The 20,771-nt window shown below is 41.7% G+C and overlaps 1 protein-coding gene across 3 annotated transcripts in view; it reads left to right on the top strand.

Moving 5' to 3' along the window:
* Positions 1-15,561, top strand: part of DSE (dermatan sulfate epimerase) — a 44,164-nt gene extending 28,603 nt beyond the window's left edge. For 2 of the 3 annotated variants that reach the window (XM_066610961.1, XM_066610969.1), the window contains 4 exons: positions 6,781-7,034; positions 9,773-10,012; positions 10,688-10,895; positions 12,217-15,561. In XM_066610961.1, coding sequence (XP_066467058.1) covers positions 6,781-7,034; positions 9,773-10,012; positions 10,688-10,895; positions 12,217-13,978 — 2,464 coding nt within the window. In that variant the 3' untranslated portion in view covers positions 13,979-15,561. Of the gene's footprint in view, positions 1-6,780; positions 7,035-9,772; positions 10,013-10,687; positions 10,896-12,216 lie in introns of those variants that run through there. The other variant, XM_066610974.1, reaches the window with a different exon arrangement.
* Positions 15,562-20,771: the final 5,210 nt, after the last annotated feature.

A 20,771-nucleotide genomic window follows, 5' to 3' on the forward strand; every position in this document is an offset into this window, starting at 1 on the left:
CACTATTGAATTTGAGTAAAAGCAGCGCTGTTTTATTGGAGGGGACCTCATTTTTTGTGTGTTACTCACTGTCTTTGTAGCTATTGCCACATATCAAAAAAGCTGCCTGGAATCACCCAACTAGGAGCCCAGTCCTATTCTTCTGCTCCACTACAAATGCAGTGTTGCAGAAATGGCTACCACTCCATTTGGGGGGGGGGGCGGAGTTGCAGAGGTCTCCTCTGGGTAAGGAAACATTTGTTCTCTTACCTAGGGGTAAACCTCGACAGCCATCCTTTCAGGATCTGAGCACATTCCCAGTCTTTCCACTTGCTCTACCTGCACAATTAGTTTCAGAATATTTTAGAATATTTCATTTCATTTGTAAGCAGAGAAAAATGCAGCAAAGAATATCCAGATGTGTTTCTCTCAGACTTGCTTTTTGTATAAAAAATATGAAGAGTGTATTCCAGTGCATAAGAAAGTGCAAAATTATGATGTACAGCTCTGTCCTTTTTATCCATGGATTTGACTATCCACGGGTTCCAAAGATGTGGTATCAGACCGACCTGTATCCTCCAGACACGACCAGAGCTGTTGTGTCCGGAGGGTTTTGAGGCCTTCAGGAGTCTCTTCTGGTTTTCTTTGGAAAACCTTATTTCATTATCCATGGATTTCGTTGTTTTGGTGTCCATGGGGGTTCTGGAAATAGATGCCAAAGCACTATTGTATACCTTATAATTAAATCATATAGAGGTACTTAACACTGGTCACTTCTGACTGTGTGTAGTCAACCAAAAAGAGTGGTGATATCTTATGCTTTCATTTCTGCTCAGTTATTACATATGGAAAAAGCCTTGTATTAAATCAGACCATTGATCCGCTTAGACTAGTATTGCCAGCACTGACTGGCAGTGGCTCTCCACTTCCACGGCTGAGCCGTGGCTCCTCTCCAAGTTGTTATGACCATTCACATATTTTCTCATGAATGGTCCTGTTACCATAAAGTTGCACCAGAGTAAGTGGGCCGTAGATTTGTGGTGTAATTTGCCGGAAAGTAAACTACTAACTTTTCATCACCCGTTTAGACTTCTGGTGTGATTCTGAATATGCTTCGTGCCTTGTCCCAGGATTCATAAAAGTTAGCTGTAGTAGCATTTGCTTGTATTTATTTTTAGAGCTTGAGCGTACTTAACTTAATCCTCTCCCCCATCATCTCTAGAAAAATTGTTATCTCCTTCCTTGGAAAGATTAAAGTCTTAGAAATATAGTGATACATGATGCAGCAACAATAATTGCAAGAGATTCTTTTGTTCCTCTTCCAAACTGAAAGAAGCTTATAAATTTCAGTATTTTGTTTAGTGCAAGGACTGAGTATTTCATTCTACCTTGTTTTTTTTTTTACCATGTGAAAAAGAGTGCTGCTAACTAGTTTATTGCCAGCATGTGATTTCTCTTTGAAATGTAGCCACCAAAAGGAAGAACTCATCAAGAGCACACTAATAAAAAGGCAAAAAGTGCACAAGACAGTAAATGTCTCTTGTGAATTTAATTTTATGTTCATAAAAGTAGAAACAAAGTACACACAATAGAATCCTACAAAAGCAGGACGTTTCCCAATGGACAGTACTTGTTTAGACAAGGATGCTCCTCTAATTTATCCCAATCTGTTTCAAATTTTAAATTCTTCCTCAAGAAAATTGTTCAACAACTATAAAATAGTGTTCTGATCTCATTCAGTCTTCCCCAAGCTATGTTTGGAGAAGGCAGTTTCTTTATAATCAGCAAACGTGGGTAGAATGTGCTTTTGGCTTTTCTCTGTTGTGAAATAATTGTATGTATTCATCTTTGCTGAGGAAAAATTGAATTGGATCCAAGTATTGTGTCGTCCTTGTCCCATTGTTGAATAGTTTTCTCAAGGAAGAATCTGTATGTTTGGAACACATGAGAAATTTATTAATGAATTTGCCTATAAATCTTTCATTTATGGATTTTGTCTTTTGTGTGATTCTTTGAAAAGCTGGAGCAATTCGGTGTCTTAGGCCCAAACCAACCATGCAACAACCCACATGGAAGTGGGTATTTCCTACGGAATAAGCGCACATTTAAATATAAAGCCCATATAGGTTTCCTTATCTGTGAGACATCCATGAGTTTCTTTTTCACAGAATACCCAAGTACAGATGTGCTCCCATACGCACAGGAGATCTGTTCCAAGGATCCCACACCAATACAGAAACTGTGGATGGAAAGGACACCTGTACTAATAGTTCCCCCCCCCAATATCTCATGGGCTCCCATTAGCTTTGTTTAAAAGCTTACTGGGGTGAAGTGTTTCTTGCTTGAACATGTCACTGTAAGAGTTGAGGCTGCCAGCAGCTTGAATGCTTGAAAAGACTAGATCAACGTTAACAGAAAGCAGGAAGTTAGCTGCTTACTGTTGCCATTCAGTCTAGTTTCATTAAGCATTCAGGCTGCAGGCAACCTGCTCATATTGCACTATAAGCTTGAATACTTATAGTGTCCTGTTAAAGCAAGAAACACTTCTCTGGTAAGCTTTTAAACAATGCTAATGGGAGATTGGGGGGGGGAGGCAGTTCCACAGATACCTGATCTGCAGATATGGTGGCTCGCTGTACATCTTTCTAATGGTTTCACCTTTTAATCTGTGCATTTGGAATCTTCCATGTGGGCATTTGAATGTATGGTTACAAAGTGCACATGATTCTTGATATCTGTTGGCAAGACGGCAATCTGGACTGTCTTCCTGCGGAATCTTTCTTTGCCATAGTTTCTTCTCTCCTTGTTTTCATCTTTAAAAGGCAGCCTTCTCCTCCCCTCATTTGTGGTGAGCAGGAGAGGAAGTGCTTGGTGTTGAACCGTGGCTCTGAGAATCTTTGCATTGCATTGGCTCATGGTGGAGGGAAGCGATACTCCCAAAAGTCAAGATATTCCTCTCAGCAGCAGGGAGCCTCTTTGCCATCCAAGAAATGCTTTGGGATTTGAGAGCCTTCATTGACATTTGACAAGAAGATTGTCCAGATGGCTCTCCCAAAAACTACAGAAATGTGCGGCTGTTGCACTATATTTCTGAGAAACTGAAGGACATGGGCTACCACGTGGACCTGGATGCATGCAGGAACAAAGTCAAGGAAGTTTGGAGAAATTTAGTCCATCTTTTGATCCTTTTATATACCAGACATTGTAGACAACGTTTCACAACCCTCAGGGCAGTTTGTGTAAATTGTGGTTATATTGTATATTAAGGATACCTTCTGAATGAATGCATGTGTATTCTTCTCTTTAGGCACTTCACAAATGCCTGGCTTGTGCTAAATCAGTATGCCTTACTCCAGGGTGGTGGTAGCTGATGATATCTTGATGAGTTTCCAACAAAAGGAGATATTTAATCTTGGGCATGGGCTGGTGCACTTGGATTTGGGCACCTGGCTGCAAGTGTTGGAAGCTTCATATTGTTGAAATGATTCAGTGGAGCAATAGGGGTGTTTTTGTTTTAAAATGCACCTCTAGCTGGGTTTCTGAAAGCTGCATAATCACATCACAAGAATTCAAATTATCAGAAGTATAAAAACTATTAATTTCCAATATATAAAAATGTCATACTCCGTGAAACCACAGTGAACTTGTCCAGAGCACAATCTTGTATTTGATTCTGTGCCCTGCATGTGCAACCCAAGCTGATGTTTCATTTCAGCTTAAGATTGTTTAGATTCAGCCTTCGTGTTTGTAGTGCACCACTGGTGATTCTGTCTATATCTGTTTTTTGAGTTGGTCTACTCATTCAGAAATGAGTGTTTATATTCTGCCCTTCTCCCTGAAAGGAACCTAAAGCATATAAATAATATGGTACCAGCTTCCCAGCACTACTTCAGAATGTAGATGATGATTATCATTATGATGATATTTACATAGCATCCTTGTTTGTGTCTCTGGAAAAATTGTATAAAACATGGTAATAGAGCCAGATTTCTTAGAAACTTTCAATAATGCTTTTGATTGCATTTTTGACAGGTTTAATGTGTTCAAAATATAAGCTATAGGACAGAATATAGATTTTTAAAAAGGCACAAAGGGCTAGGAAAGGAAAAATTTTAGCAGTAGGTATTGGAATGGCATTGCGGGCAGGGGGGGTTGTGAGGGGTGTTGTGTTGATGGGCAAGTGAAGAAAGCTAGAAATAAGCAGGTCTGTTTCTGTTTTGGTCCAAATACTGCAAGCTGATTTCGCCAGTTCTTTGCCTCTTGAGGGCTTCCCATCACCTGTTGGCCTGAGCTGTTATGGAATTATTCAGAGAATGTTCGTCTTTCACTGTGTACTGAATTACACTGTTGCATGTGGAGTGAATCTGCCTGGGTTGCCTTGTGCCGCTTTGTCTTCTCTCATCACTCTTCCTATACCTCTATCACATCACTTGTGGTGTTATCAGTGGAAGCGTGAGATTGAATACAGTAACAGGGAGAATTCTGGAGACCCTCAGAACCTAAGCATTCTACCATTTAATTCAAAGCACTTCTGTATTGATAAGGATCTATTTCCTTTCCTTATAAGCCCTAACAATTTCTAGTTCTACCATATGTGCCCCTCCCCTCCCTAGTTTTATAACAGGGATGGTGCTGAGAAATGGGTAAGCACATCCATTCAGAAGTTGTTGTGCAGGACTTTTCCAACTTGTGGTTGGTCCCCCGTCCCCCCCAGTACGATTTAAGTATTCACTCTTTGGGTAATTTTTTTTCCCAAGTACCACCATCACACCAGAGATAGCAGTTGTGCACAGGAGTGGGCAGTTTGCTGCACAGTATGAGCTTTGCTCTACAACCCCCTTTCTCAAGCTGTGCCTCTTTTGAAGGGCCAAGCAACTGCACAACCACATCTTGACTAGTGGTTAATCACTACCGAATCCATCTCCAGTTCCAGCAGAGTTGGGCCAGGCAGGTCAATGCCATGTGGGCGCCATGACAATAGGGCCAAATACCATCTGGGATACAGTGAAGGTACTTCTAATTTTGGTGCGCAAAAGAGGAATACTAGTTAAACAGTGTACTTATTAATCCAACGAGGCTTTTAAAGAATACTATGGTTAGCATTCCAAGGAATAGTCTAGTTAGTGCATGTTGCTAAGTATGGTGAGACTGAAGATCCTTTCCCACATTGCAAAGGAGTTTTTGCGCAGCCAAACAGTCCCAGCATGATCAAACAAAGAGTGGAATTTTTCCTGCTGTGGTTCATGTGTGTTCTCATTGGTATTCTGTGCGCCTGTGGGCATAATTTTGGCAAAATGAAAGTACAGAAAATAAGCAATTTAATTCCTCACTAAAAGCAGAACTTATTGGGGATGACTTTATGAGGTCTAAAATATTTGCTTCTTGATAAATACAGAATGGTTTTTGGCAGCCATTCATGAAAAATGTGGAACACTTCCACATTTATCCAGAAGTGGGAAACAGAGGCTCATTTTAGGATATTGCCTTTTGTATAAAATATTAATTGTTCTCTGTGTTGGTTTTTACCTCATGCGGGGACAGAATAAAAGTATTTTAGATGAATAAATTTTTTCAGGAAGTAAAAGTGTTGACCTAATGGCTGTGTAGTTTACTACAGATTTGATTCAGATTTGGATTTACTAAATTCCTCTGAGTTGTGCATTTAGAGAGAAAGCTGGACAAAATACTTTTTCAGTAGATACAATGTTTTGGTATGGCTGTGCTCAATGCTGTCTCTTTTGCGCTTGACACCAGTAATCCAGCAGTACATTCTGAAAGCAAATAAACAATTCCACAGTCATATTATATGAATACACATACAGTTCATTTTAGTGGTCTGCCATGATGTTTATTCTAGCGAATGAGAGTTTTTAAAAGGACTTGCTTGTATGTTTTATACAGCTAATATGAAAGGCTGAAAACTTATCATTTTGCCTTCTTTATTTCTGTAAAGATGTCTATTTTAACATTGTTTTTCCATCATAAAAAAAGGAACTCAGAAATGTTCACTTACTGGTATACCATCATTGGCAGTATATGTCTGACTGAATTGTCTGTCATACTGGGGTAGGTAGGCACAGAAAGACATTCCTTTTTTTATGGTTGTCTGTTTCAGGTATGCTTCTTTCTTTATGCTGAGCATGATCTAGACAAAATGAAGCACTTTTAAGTCTTATTTATTTAAGTCCCAGAAGTTTAATCACGTGGTTGAAACCCACTTCTTGTCACTATAAAATGGCTAACTGGCCAGCTTATGTCTCCTTAGACTCATGGTCTCATGTGTCTTGTCCCTTTGGTTCACTTAAACAAATCAAATCCAACATGGGGACTTTTAAACAAAAAATGTAAACACTATTATTGCACTTTTTCATAATATAATTTATCTGTCTGAGCTCCCTGGTGAATTACTGTTATACATTTGATATATAGACAAACTTTGAATTGGATACAATCACTGTGGCATGGCAGTTTCATTTTCTGGATTTATTTTATAAATCAAAATGCACACACTTTTAAGAAAAGATTGGAAGAACGAATGTTCCCATGCCCCAAGGAGGCCTCTGGAGGCCAAAACTCCCCAATGGGATACAGTGGATGCCATGTTGCTGCACTGATAAAGTGGATGTACACTGCTGCATTATTGCGCTGGAAGTTAGGGGGATTGGGCAGTTAAAGTTATCTTTTAGAATAAACCTCAAACTAAGTTGTGTGATCTCAACATCATCATGCTTTTTTTCTGTTTTAAAATTTAACTGTTTTTTAAAATATAGCTGAATAGGCAACTTTTCTCGTCTTTGGCAGGTTAGTAAAAGATGCACCATGGGATGAGGTCCCTCTTGCTCACTCTTTGGTTGGATTTGCCACCGCTTACGACTTTCTGTACAACTACCTTAGCAAGTCTCAGCAGGAGAGATTCCTTGAGGTAATTGCCAACACCTCAGGATACATGTACGAAGCTTCCTATAGGCGTGGATGGGGTTTCCAGTACCTGCACAACCATCAACCTACCAACTGTGTGGCCTTGTTGGCAGGAAGCCTGATTCTGATGAATCAAGGTATGTGCTAAACTCTGAGGGAGTTCCTTTTGCCAGTTATACATTGTTTCAGAAATCGAGACTGTTGTTGAATACATGTTACACAACATTTCAAGCTACCAAGTGAGCGGATATCTTTGGGCCTGTGTCATCCTGCATACTGCCTTGCTGCACCTTTGTTGGTTTAGTTTGTCAGTGCATTGAAGTGAGAAATGCTCTTGAAGAAACTATCTGTAAGGTGGACGTTCATCTTTTAATTTTCAAAATTAAATTTGCAAGCTATTTCTGCTGGGGTAGCTTGAACAGTGTCGGTCACATCCAGGACTGTGTGTTTTCTGAGCTTAGAAACATAGAAACTGTTAAGGTTATGTTTTGTGGGATGATTGGTGTAGGATCCCTGTTTTGTCCCAATGTGAGCAGGTTGCAAAAAAACAGCAAATGCAGCAGAGTACTTTCAGCAGATGTATTGAGCAAGGGATATCACAAGTAGAGTAGTCAGTAAACAGTCCAAGAGTCAGCACGAAGAGCAGTCAGTCCAAGTATAACAAATCCAAATCAGTTTCCAACAATACACAGTCAAAGTTTCAGTCCATAAGTCAGTAATAACATATACATACAGTATCCAGCCTCCTCAGTCACTGGCAGCAGTTCCTCAGTTATCTCCAACAACTCCCCTACTGCTGCACTGGAAGCTCCAGCAGACTAACCTTATGTAGTCAGCTTAGCCAATCAGTGCTGGCTTGGTCACACCCAGGGTGTGTCAGTCCCAGGTGCCTGCTGATTCTGCTGACTCAGCAGTCTACACCTGCTCCCTGAACCAACTTGTAAGCTGTGGTTCTGCTTCCCTCAGAACTCAGAGCTAACAGAAACTTCCAAACGTAGAAAAATATTTGAACATTTTGCATGAAGTGCCATTAACGGTGGAGTTTTCTGAGCTCTACTAGGCTGCCTTGCAGCCCAGATACTTAAGTGGTTAAAAGTGTAGCCAGCAGATCTGCGGGTCAAAGATTGGAGCACCTGTCTCCAGTCTTGTGCAGTTTTCTTTGGCTGCCTATTAGTTTCTGGTCTCCATTTAAAATGTTTGCTTTTGTGAATGTCCTAAAAGCAGGATACATCAGAAACTGCCACCTTTGTAATTCGCTGAAACTTCTTCACTCACCTTTCCAGTTTATGTGATTTTCGTAAGCACTCTTTCAGGCCTGCCTTCTTAACTGTAAGGACTGGAAACTTGAGAGAAGAAAAGGTGATATCCCTAGGGCTCAGTGGAGCTCTCTTTCCCTTCTTCCAGCTGGTCCATGGTTGAACCTCATACTTTGGCAATGTGCCCTACCATTACATGATACAGGAAACAAGTGCATGTTCTATATGTACATAGATCAAAGAGGTGCTCTTCATCAAGATTGCAGGTTGGCTTCTTCTGGATGGAACACCAGTAACTTGCACACACAGGGCCCAATCTTACCCAACTTTTCAGTTCCGGTATAGCCACAATGTAGCTCTGTGGTAAGGGAACATATATTCCCATACCTTGAAGAGGCTTCAGTGACTGCCCCTCTACCGCAGGTTGCAGCACACACCCCACTGCACAACTGCACCAGCACTGGGAAATTGGATAGGATTGGACCCACAGCTGGGAGGAAGAATCATGCCCTTGCATTTTAGTTTTTTTTAATTAGCATAATCTGAGAGTACATAAGAGTACTTGCAGTGCCAGTCATATATCCTTTATGTACAGGTTGAGTCTCATCATTTCCAGAACTCACGTGGATGGCAAAAAACACACTATAGCAAATCAATTTTAAAAACAGTTTCTTTGCTCTGGTGATTTAAAAACAGCCTTGCTGACCTTTGTGATGTTAAGGTATCTTAACATCAGGAGGTCTGGTCTAGAGGGCAGAGCCTCCGTTTGCCTGAAGATAACATCCGAAGGTCACCAGTTCGAGGCCACCGGTACCGTGAACGGGGAGACCTTGAAGCAGCTGACAAGCCGAGCCGAGTTATTCCCACCTACTCTTTGGCTACCTTTCAAGTGAGATATGAAGGATTGTCAGCCTGTGTGGGAGGAAAATGGAGGCCAGAATGTGATACCAGGTCATAAAAGATCCATCTGAAATGTTGTGGTTCTTGAAAGATAGAACCTTCTTCAATTGTAAAAATCCCTATAGGGATTTAGTATAGCCTGCCTATGTAAACTGCCTTGAATTAAAGTCTGAGGAGAAATCTGACGACCAAGAAAGGCAGTATATAAGGTAGGGTCATTAAGACAATCCAACAATCAGTCTCTCTCAAGTTGCTTAGAAAGGCTTCACTTCAGCCCCTCCTTCACCAATGCAAAGTATCTTTCTTTCAGGTGCTCAGGGGGAAGTGAGGGGTCTTGGACTGAAGCTGCCTGAAGAGAAAATGATTGATGGATTGTCAGCCCACTGCCCCCCCCCTTGAATTGTTAAACGACTGTTTTCCTTTAATTTAAAGGGTGCTTCTCATTGCATTGAGAGAGAGAAATCTATGGATGATTAGGTGATACCTGCAATCACTTGCATGATTATCTCTCTACAACAGTAAAAAGCGGTTTTTTAAACTGTGATTTCAAAGGGATGCATTTCCCCCCTTCTCCAGGGATCAGCACATTCCTTCTCATTTGCCGGGGGTCATTCGTGTTGAGTCAAATCAGTGTATAAAAAATACGTGTATAACAAGGCTGGACCTGTACATCTGTATGTTATGTAACTGTTTGGTGTTATATGATCTCTCCTTTCCAGGTTATCTTCAGGAAGCGTACCTGTGGACTAAGCAAGTCCTAACCATCATGGAGAAGTCTATAGTTCTGCTGCAAGAAGTAACAGATGGATCCTTATATGAAGGAGTGGCTTACGGCAGTTACACCACCAGATCTCTCTTCCAGTACATATTCCTTGTCCAAAGACACTTTGACATTAACCACTTCAAACACCCCTGGCTTCAACAACATTTTGCATTTATGTATAGGACAGTTCTGCCAGGCAAGTAGATTGATTTGAATGATTTTAGCATAAATGGCGTGTAAATTTTTAGACAGAGGTTCTATGAGATCCATACGTGAAGTGAATGGCAAGCTCAATGCCTGGATTAAGCTCCATCCAGAGGTGTGCTTTTAGAACTGACCATGTCAGTTCTGTCAGTCATCCATCCTGCAGCGCACACTACAGATGCACAATGAAACCCTTCTCTCACACAGGTTGGACTTTTGACCCAAAAGTGTCCTTCTGCATGCAGTAGGTGTCTTCTACTAAGAAAAAAACTACGTTATATGTCATGTTGGGAAAGTTGTGCTTTAAAAGTTAAAATGACATCAAAGAATGTTCTTCAGGTTGTGCAGCTTCTTGTGAGAGAGGAAGTGTGAACATTGCTAGAAGACCTACCTACCTATCATAGCACTGCATAACTGGAGGTGCAAAGACTTGCACAGACTTTTTTGTGGGGTGCTACTAATGGTGGTAGAGCTACCAACTTGGATCTAATCCAGTGAGGAAATATTTCTTTCATTTTAAAGAATCGGAAATAACTGTGTTCCAGTAACATGTTTTTGGTTTTAATCAGCACACTGTGAATTTTTCTTATAAAATTCAGTACTACCTAATATTGAGTAATATTTTTGTTGTTGTTGTTGTTTATAAGTTTGTATCTTACTCTTGCAGGATTCCAAAGAACTGTTGCCATTGCAGACTCCAACTACAACTGGTTTTATGGTCCAGAAAGCCAGTTGGTGTTCTTAGACAAATTTGTTATGCGCAATGGCAGTGGAAACTGGTTAGCAGATCAGATCAGGAGAAATCGAGTCCTCGAAGGCCCAGGGACACCATCAAAAGGACAGCGTTGGTGCACGCTTCACACTGAATTTATCTGGTATGCAGTGAGAAAATCGCATTAATGGATTGTATAGAAATTTTTATGGGGTCCTCTGCTGTATATGTAGGTGCATTTGGGATATTGTTTATGCACCACATAACTTGATTTGATTCTGGCAGAGGAGCAACTTTTTGATACTGTTTATAAAAACAAGTTGCAAATCTTTGTGGTCTTGGAGAAAATCTAGAAAATATGTCTTCTCATTCAGTTCTGGTACCAATAAGTCCTATTATCTCTGGGAGGATATTTTCCTTTATAGCTAATGACCTGTTAGGCCTCTCTTTCCCTAGAGAGCCTTCCCCATGCTGGTTACCCTTTTGCATTTCTCAAAGGTAAGGCTTGGGGGGGATTGTTTGGGAAGAATTGGCAGGGAATGGGGTCAAACCCCTGAGCAGTGTTTGGTGCTCAGAGCACAGGGAAGAACGCCAAAAAAAGGAGGCAAAACCCAGGGAAGTCCTAGCACCAGAGTCTATTTACAGGCAGTATTTACAAGTAGAAGGCAGTTCCAGAAATCGGCAAGCAGAGGTGGTCCAGCAAACAGTCCAAGTAGTCAGCAAATCAGGTGTCGGTCCAGCAGAGATTCATGCAGCAATTCACTCCTACAACCCACACAGTGGAGTGTGCTGGTTGGACATTTATACTCCTGCCAGCCAATGGGAAACACTATGACCTCATCACTGAGGAATGTCACTGCATCATCCTGGGCAGGGATTGCATCAGCTTTTCCCATCTCTCCTTGTTCTGTGCAATGACTCAGCACTTTGCCCTGATTGGCCCTTGCCCCATTGTCTGACAGGTATGGTACCATTTAGCACAAACATCAGCAGTCTGGTAGACCTGCCTTATCCAGCCACCAAATTGCCTTACTGTATGGGGCACGTACTGTAACAGTGGCATCACACAGACCAGCCACTGAAGCAGGTTTTTTGGCAGCAGGGGTGGATTGGAGTGGGGATCGGTTTGGGCCAGGGGCGGGATGGATCTCGGCCACAGAAGTGCCCATAGGATACAGAGATCTTGTCCTGGGCCTGACTCAGCAGCTGCAGTGGAATAGATCTGTTCCAGCAAAAAACTGGCATAGGTCTGAGTAATCCTATAGTGCCCAGGCAGCAGCAGAGGAGGTAAGTAAAACTTGTCTATCCCAGCTGGCCTGGTTCCTTACTGGCACGCGGGGTTTAGCAGAGGTGGCACCGGCAGCCCAAAATGCTGCACACCAGCAGGGAATAGGATTGGCCATAAAAGTCAAAATAATGAATAAATAATGCCAGCTTTAATGTGATTATATATAACTATTTTCTCTTCTTTCATTTCTGGAAAGGTATGACGCAAGCCTGGGTTTTGTACCTCCTCCAGACTTTGGTATCCCAAAGCTACATTATTTTGAAGACTGGGGAGTGGTAACATATGGAAGTGCAGTGCATGCAGAAATCAACACACCCTTTCTCTCCTTCAAGTCAGGAAAGCTGGGAGGACGTGCAATATATGATATTGTTCACCGGAACAAGTACAAAGACTGGATCAAAGGCTGGAGAAACTTCAATGCTGGCCATGAGCACCCTGATCAGAACTCCTTTACTTTTGCCCCCAATGGCATGCCTTTCATAACAGAAGCTCTATATGGGCCAAAGTACACATTTTTAAACAATGTGCTGATGTTTTCTCCAGCTGTGTCAAAGAGCTGCTTCTACCCATGGGAAGGACAAGTGACCGAAGACTGTTCATCAAAGTGGTTGAAATATAAACACGACCTGGCTGCGGATTGCCAAGGGAGAGTGGTTGCTGCTATGGAAAGAGGTGGAATCGTCTTTATCAGGGGTGAAGGAGTAGGTGCGTACAACCCCCAGTTAAGGTTGAAAAGTCTCCAAAGAAACCTGTTTCTTCTCCATCCTCAGCTTCTCTTGCTAGTGGACCAAATGCATCTAGAGGATGATAGCCCTTTGGAGATGGCAACCAGCTTTTTCCACAATGTGGATGTGCCTTTTGAAGAAACTGTTATCGATGATGTGCATGGTGCGTTTATTAGGCAACGAGATGGGATGTACAAGATGTACTGGATGGATGACACTGGTTCCAGTGAGAAAGCGGTGGTGGCCTCCAGAATGTATCCCAGAGGCTATCCTTACAATGGAACAAACTATGTAAATGTCACAACCCGCCTGCGCATCCCAATCACCAGAGCTGTGTACCTCTTCATTGGACCGTCTGTAGATGTTCAAAGCTTCAATGTCCAAGGGGATTCTCAGCAGTTAGATGTTTTCATAACTACCGGGGATCACGCTTATGCCGTTTACTTGTGGACAGGAGAAGATAAAAGCCACTCTGTGTTTGCACAGGTTATCGCAGACCGTCAAAAAATTATTTTTGATCGAGCCTCTGCCATCCGGAGTGCTCCAGTGTCTGAGGTCAGGGATTATATTGGGATCGTTGAACAGAACGTTCAGCATTTCAAGCCTGTCTTCCAGCAGCTAGAGAAGCAGATCCTCTCCCGGGTACGAAACACAGACAGCTTCAGGAAGACTGCTGAGCGCCTACTGAGATTTTCAGACAAAAGACAGACAGAAGAGGCCATTGACCGCATATTTGCAATCTCTCAGCAGCAGCAGCAGCAGCAGGGCAGAGCAAAAAGGAACAGAAAGGTAGCTAAAGGTTATAAGTTTGTGGATGCTGGTCCCGACATTTTTGCACAAATAGAAGTCAACGAAAGAAAAGTTCGGCAGAAGGCACAAACTTTGGCCCAGAAAGAATTGCCTGTGGATGAAGATGAGGAAATGAACGATCTTCTGGATTTTGCAGATATTACCTATGGGAAATATAAAAACAGTGTGCCAATCAAAGGTCGCTCTGGTCTTGCACAGATGTTGACAACTGCTCGAAGCAGTGCCCCCTCTATGTCAGCATCTTATACCCGACTTTTCCTGATTCTGAACATTGTTATTTTCTTTGCCATGTTGGCAATGCAGTTGACTTGGTTCCAAAAGGCCAAGAGCCTGCACAGCCAAAGGTGTCTTTATGCGGTCTTGCTAATTGACAGCTGTATATTATTATGGCTGTATTCTTCTTGTTCCCAGTCACAATGCTAGCTAACATACCATGTGCTGCCTGACCACTTCATGGTTTATAATGTCTATGCAAAACATTTTAACCCTAATAGGGCTAGAATTTATTTTGATCCTTTTCTGATACATTCCAGGAAACAGCTGTGAAGTGATTGATTTCTTACAGCCTGAGGAGGTAAAAAATTAAGGGCATTGGACAACTTTTTCAAAGAACAATGTATCGCCTAGACACAGGTCAGGTTTGCCTTTTGTATGAATGTCATGCGTCCTTGCGCTGAACTCAATTACGTGGCATTGCAGTTTCTTCTAAAACACAACCTCTTCTTTTAAAGAGTTGTTTTCTAATCTGTGTTCTTTGTTTTTATATGCAAGTGAGATTTTAATGTTTTAGTAGCCCCCTAACTGGCTGTTAGCAAGGGCAAAAAAGATTTGAACCAGTGGATTTTATCCCTTTCACCAAACCAGAGATTATTAAATAAAGGGAGTGTGACAATTAGCACTGCAGATTCTTTGTTTGCCTTAAAACACTGAGAGGCACTGTTCTGAATAGCACTTCCTGTCTGTGCTGAGAGATAACCATGCTGAGAGGAAATGCTACTTGCATTGCCCCATCCTGTGTCAAGAGGATTGTGTGAGATCCTTCTTCATCTCCAGATCTGTGAAGAAGAAAGCCAGTGTGGGTTAATTGTGAGCCTTTGGAGCAGCAAAATCCTCCGCCTGAAGCATGCTTAACCTTAAATTGTAGATGATGAAACTATGAGCCTCCACAGGTATTCCTCTTTTGACCTCTCCTTTCCCCCTTGATGCTATGAGGGAAAAGCAAAAAGTTGATGTTTCTCAATCAAGTGCTATAGAGTGTCACTTCTTATTTAGGCCCCTTGGGAAATTCCACAATGGTATAGTTAGGATATATCCCAATGAGATGCATGTTTATTCCTTGAACTTGCAGTTACCTAGTGATGACTTGCATGTGGGAGCAAGCCATCACTAACTAATATGACAGATTAATACGTAAATTAAAAAGTAAATATAATGTTAGACACTTCAATGCAATTATTTTCACTGGGGTAAGATCTTGCAGTCAGCTGTCAGTCCTCGAAAGTTGAGCAATCATGATGTGCATGAATGCATGAACTAGCTCCTTAGCTTCCCTAATGAAGTTAGAATTGTATCTTAGGAAGGGAGAACATGACTGCATAATGGTGATTGTGCCCCAGAAGAGCCAAAGTGTTGTTGAGAATTGGAAGATGGAAACATAGCAGGACAAAAAGGGGCGGGTGCAAGTGAGGGTGGTGTGTGTTGGTCTGATACAGTATATGTTTGTAAAATGGCTTCTTGGTGCAAGTATCTCTGGGAAGAGATACTAGGAAGAGTTAATAGATTTTGAGGACATCAGCCTATGATGGACTTAGAAAATCTTGACCCAAGACATAAAATTGCTTCTCCAAATAATGAATGTCCTTCTTTTTGCGTTCAACAATCATGGGACCAATTTTTTAAATCTTAGGTCTTTCAAAATAAGGATGAACTGAAGAACTGGTTTATTATTATGTCCTAAAGAAAGGAAAAATGTGTCTTCAAAATGTTTTTTGCTAAATAAATGGATTATAAATACCTCTATGATGCAAACATTTACTTGATTGTTAATCTTTTTATCTTTTGGTGTGCATACAAGAGATATGAATTTAATTCTTGCTTGTCATGGCTTCACAGAGTTTCTGCTCTTACTCTTTCTCCAGCCTTTGTTTGTTCTGTGTCATTTGTGACCTTGTAAAAAATTTGGAAAGGGGAAACTTAATAGTAGGTACAAAATAATTGTGCACTGAATAGAATGCGTGCACATTTGCATCCATGTGTCACAGAATTATGCATTCCTTACTTTTCCTCCCCCACCAAAAAAAATTATGTGCACATTTAGTATAAATGTTCTGGAAAATCTGCTCAAGCATTTTTTTTGTGGAATGAGATTAAAGCCATTTCTTATATCTATATGTGCACTGGTAATACTCAGACGACCTGCTTGCAACATCTGTATTTGCTGAATTTTTTTAGCAAAGAATAAGTTAAAAACTCTGGAGGGCAATCATGGGTGGTTCTGGTAGTGATTGGTTTATCAGATGTGTTACAGACCATACGCATCACTACACATTACTGCAGTGAAGTCAATGCATTCCTATGCGCTACACAAGGAAAATAGAAAAGCAGCCATACACACATTGGAAGTAGGAGCTGATACTCCTAGCAAGGGAGGAAATTCTGCTCCAGTGTGCCATTGCAGCAAATGAGGTCTTATTTTAGACTTTCAGCCCAAAAGGAAGGGGCAGTCTGTGCCAGTCAAATCAGATGAGGCACATGAAAGCCAGATATCCCATACTGAAGATCTGTTTCTCACCCTTTTGTGTAAAGTGCCCCTTGAGAGACTGCCATTAAACACTCTGCAAAAAACAAAAGCTATGTAAACAAAGGTGTTTGGTTTCTTGAAGCAATTGACTAAAGTTTAGATCTGTTTATGATTTGTTACCCTCTCCATACAGCAAACCATTAGTGATAAAGGAAGCATACAAAATATTAACTTCAAGAACATAAAGAGAAACATGTTTTAAAACTGGAAAAAAGAATACCAGGTATGTCTTTCTGAGGCACTATACTGAGATGCAACATTTTCAAGGGGAATATAAAAGTGTGGAAAAGCAAGGCTCCTCCCTTGACTATCACCAGGATTGTTTTTCCTTGTTATTGTCAACAGATGCTCAAGCCTGGAAGTACATTTCCACAGAATGACTAGCGCCCCTTGGTGGAATGATTCACATGACCATAATGGCTTCCTGGCATGTGCTGACTCTACAGTTACTGTGCAGTGTGGTGCCTCCGTAGAAGGTTGTTTGAAGGACTCCAACTCATAATTGATTCTGGGCCTTCAGGCGAACCACACAAAGAAATTCATCTAGTTTGCAGAAAGCTTAGGGCTGCATGAGAGCTTTGTTTGAACAAGATGATGAGTCATAGAAAAGAAATGCTTTTTGGACATTGTATTTGTTGTAGTCCTTGCTGTTGCAGAAGATCTTTGGCTGAAACAGAAGTACGGGGAATGTTGCTTTGCAGCGACTGCATAATGCCTGATGCTGACAAAAATGTGGGGAATAACAACATGGCTTATCTATAATTATGTCATCCAGTGACTGTATATGTTCATGATGTGGATATGCACCAACTCCATTTCAATCATTTCTGAAGCTACACTATGTAGGTAGTAACAGAGATGGTCCCAAAATGTGAGTTGCTTGGATCAAAAAAATCCAACAGCCAAATCCTAACTAAAGTCTAAGCTGGTGGAACATGTTTTTTACTGGCACATTACTGGCACATACTATCGCAAAAATGCAGTAAAATACTTTGTAAGTGCAAAGAGCTGGCATGCTGGCAGGAAAGTTGGAGTCTTTCCTTGCACACCAGAGGCTGTTGGGATATCTCCTGGATCGGATAAGTCCAGCATAGCTGCTGGGGAGGGGATGGAAAAGGGCGTAAATGGGGTGGGTGGGTGCATCAGGCCCTGGGGGGGTGGGATCAGTGGTGCTGGGTCACACCATACCCTAACCCCCTTCCAGGGCCTGATTAACCGGCTCAGATCAACACAGGCTTATGCCAGCTATAGAGTTAGCACAGGTCTGAGTTGACCCATAGTGACTTCTAAGGACAAATATTCCCTTGTCCCAATGAGACCTCAAACAGCTGAAAATCCCCTACAGGATGCAGTATAGCCTGAGCCAGTGCTACTGTATCATCACATGGGAATTTAGTTAGTATTGGTCTGCAAGTGACATTGTGAATGAGGGAGGACATGATGATTATAAATAAATAAATGCTGCTCTTTAATTGTATCTCAAAATCTGCCCACAAACTTGGACTACCTCACTCTACCTGGGAATAGAAGTTATTCAATGGCAAGTTTCATTTTCTTGGATCGCCATAAGCTCAAACCAAACCCTGAAATATTGTACCTGTAAATAACTTTTGGGAGGCTCTTATTACATCAAATTTGATTTCCTTCTGAAAAAGGCATGGTGAGAGTGTTTATGTCCACACAGGAAACCCTAGGATATAGGGTTTCCTGTGTGGGCATTTTAGTTTTATTGCTTGCCAGTGTGTGTGAGATTATATAGAAGTGCTGTCATTTTATAATGCAATAAAACCAGTTGATTACAGTACTGGACATAGTGTTCATAAGAGGTTTAACGCGTTAATATTAGCTAATAAATTTGCAGTAGTGAGGAATGGATGGAAATCTGCTCAGCATTCTCCCAGTAAGCATTTAGTTTGGTGTGGATGAGAAATACAGATGGGGTAGATTTCTCACTGAAGCAGTGTAATCAAAGCAAGAGTAGGCTCAGGAGGGTTTTTTAAATATGTCCAGTCCAGTTTGCAAGTGACATTGGTAATAATAACTTAAATTGATCAGATAGCTCCTCTGCTTTGTGTAATTTTGGCGCAGAGAACTCTTAAGCCAGCACAGAATATAGCTGGACTCCCTGCACCAGTGTTATGTGAACACTCCTAGTTCACCATTAGTTCACAAATGTGGTTCCATCATGTGGTCCCATCTTAGACCTACTGTTGAATTAAAGTCTGAAGAGGAGAAATCTGAAGACCAAGAAAGGCAGTATATAAATACCTGTACTATTATTAATTATTATTATTATTATTAGAGGCAATGTGTCACTGCAGTCCTTCATCTCATTTTTGGGCCACCTTAGTTGCTGCCTACATGTTGTTGCTCCAGGTGAAACCCACACACTCTGAACAGCAGCTAATGCGCTTGCATTGTGTTTGCACACTCGCAGCTTCGGTGGCGGTGGCAGTTTTTGGAGTACTCCAGAGGGGCTGTTCTGCCTCACCTGCCATTCTCCCATCACATGTCCCTGGTGTGCATAACTCATAACTTTTATCGCAAGTGCCTCAATTTATACACATAGCACCCTTCAAAACTGGCTGAATGCACATGGATTTTGTTGTCTAGACAAAATGGTCATAGGAAGCAACCCTGCAAGGCACTAAATTCCAGAAGTAATACAGGAGAAAGTGGTTACATTTCCACATAAAATTTCCAGGCTGCTTCTAAGATCACTTTTCCTCACACACTATTCTTGACATTGCATATGAATGAAGCAGACGATAGTTGCTGAAAAGAGACTTCGTAGGCCAATGAAAAAGTGCAAGTCAGAAACAAGAGGCTAACACTGCTTCAGGTGGCTTCTTCATTCATCTCTGATGTGTGTCTGACCATTAGTCCAACAGAAAGGTGTTACCTTGCCAGCATTTTGTGTCCATTCCTTTATCCACATTTGCAAAATGTGGGAGAACGTGAAACTGAATACTGTCCCACTGTAGCTAAGTGTGAAAAGGTCTTTGTTTCTACTCAGAACTGATGCTAGTTGAAAGGATGTCTGGTAAACATGTGAAGGTTCTCTAGTGCCATGTGTGGAACACGGGGCACAATGTCCATCCTTGATGGAATCTCTGGCAGTTCCTATGGACAGTCTGTTCCTTTCCTTAAGTCTAAAGACTGATCAGCAGCAGCTCCAATGAGTAGCTGTTTATGCTGCACACATATAAATCTCTGTGAATGATGTGGATGTGCATTAGGCTGACCTGATGTGAAATGGGCGAAAGGTTGTGGTAACGTCTAGTCATCCATCACTTCCTGTGACAAGTGAGAGCTTCCCACTAAAGTTGCCTTCTCCCTACAAGTTTATTTTGGAGTGTAGCAGCTAATGCTGTTAATAAAAGTGTAATGCTTTTATTGGGACACTTTTCTTTCATGTAGGTAGACATTACATATGCAGAGTCCTCGGACCTTGTCAGGAAAGAGTGACTTACAAAATGGCCACTCTGAATGCTTCATTTGTTACAGTCAATTGGGCAGTTCCAAAGGTAGGGTGGAGAAATTTCCATGAATTCTTTAAATAGCAGCTAAAACACAGTTTCTTTTACAAAGTTTTGTGGGATGCGAAGACTGTTTTCATTTAATGTGTTAATCAGAACATTACTCTTCACCCATGAAGGGATGTGATCAGCAGTTCTAATACATCTCCAAGTATCTGAAGAGGGATAAAACTTGAGTCAGGTGACTTTAGTCCAAGTCGCAAAAACACGTGTTTTTTGCTGACTCATGTACACTTGAGTCAGGCATGTCAAAGACTCTGGCACTGACTCAAGTCTGAGGCCGCTGACTCGGAAATGAGCATGCAAACTCAAGTCTGTCTGTGCCTGGGTGCGCTTGGATACTTATTTTGCAGCGTGAAAGACCTCATGGGGCTATCATTCAGACTTGGCGAGCAGCAGGGAAGTATTAATGTTTTGGTTTTGCATTGAGCCAGAGGTGGGGGAAGGGAGGTGGAAGCAGGCTCTCTGTTCCTCTCTGAAAGAACCAATGATCACTGGATGAAGGTTTTTTTCCCCTGGACAAGTGAAGGGAGAAGGTGAGGGGAAGTGGTTCCAAGCCATCGAAGAGAAAGTCATGGCTCCAGCATGCTCATTGAATGACCAGCTGCAATGGGACTACTGCTGAGTAGAGCTGCAAAGGGTTGGGTCATATTGGTAAGTCTCCCAGCTGGTGTATATGACCCTCCTCCTTCTTGCTGTTTCTGTCCCAGCAGTCATGCAGTTTGTCCCACCCCCTCCTGCTTTGTTTGCAGATGGAATGGGAACATCAGGGGACTATGAAATGAGAACTCTGGCATACACACACACCCTCGCAGCAGTTCTGTCAGCAGCTCTGCAGCTAACTTTTTTAAGGAAAAGATTCAGGTCTTGAGTCTTC

Source organism: Tiliqua scincoides, chromosome 1 (genome assembly GCF_035046505.1).
Source record: "Tiliqua scincoides isolate rTilSci1 chromosome 1, rTilSci1.hap2, whole genome shotgun sequence".
NCBI classification, from domain to species: Eukaryota; Metazoa; Chordata; class Lepidosauria; order Squamata; family Scincidae; genus Tiliqua; species Tiliqua scincoides.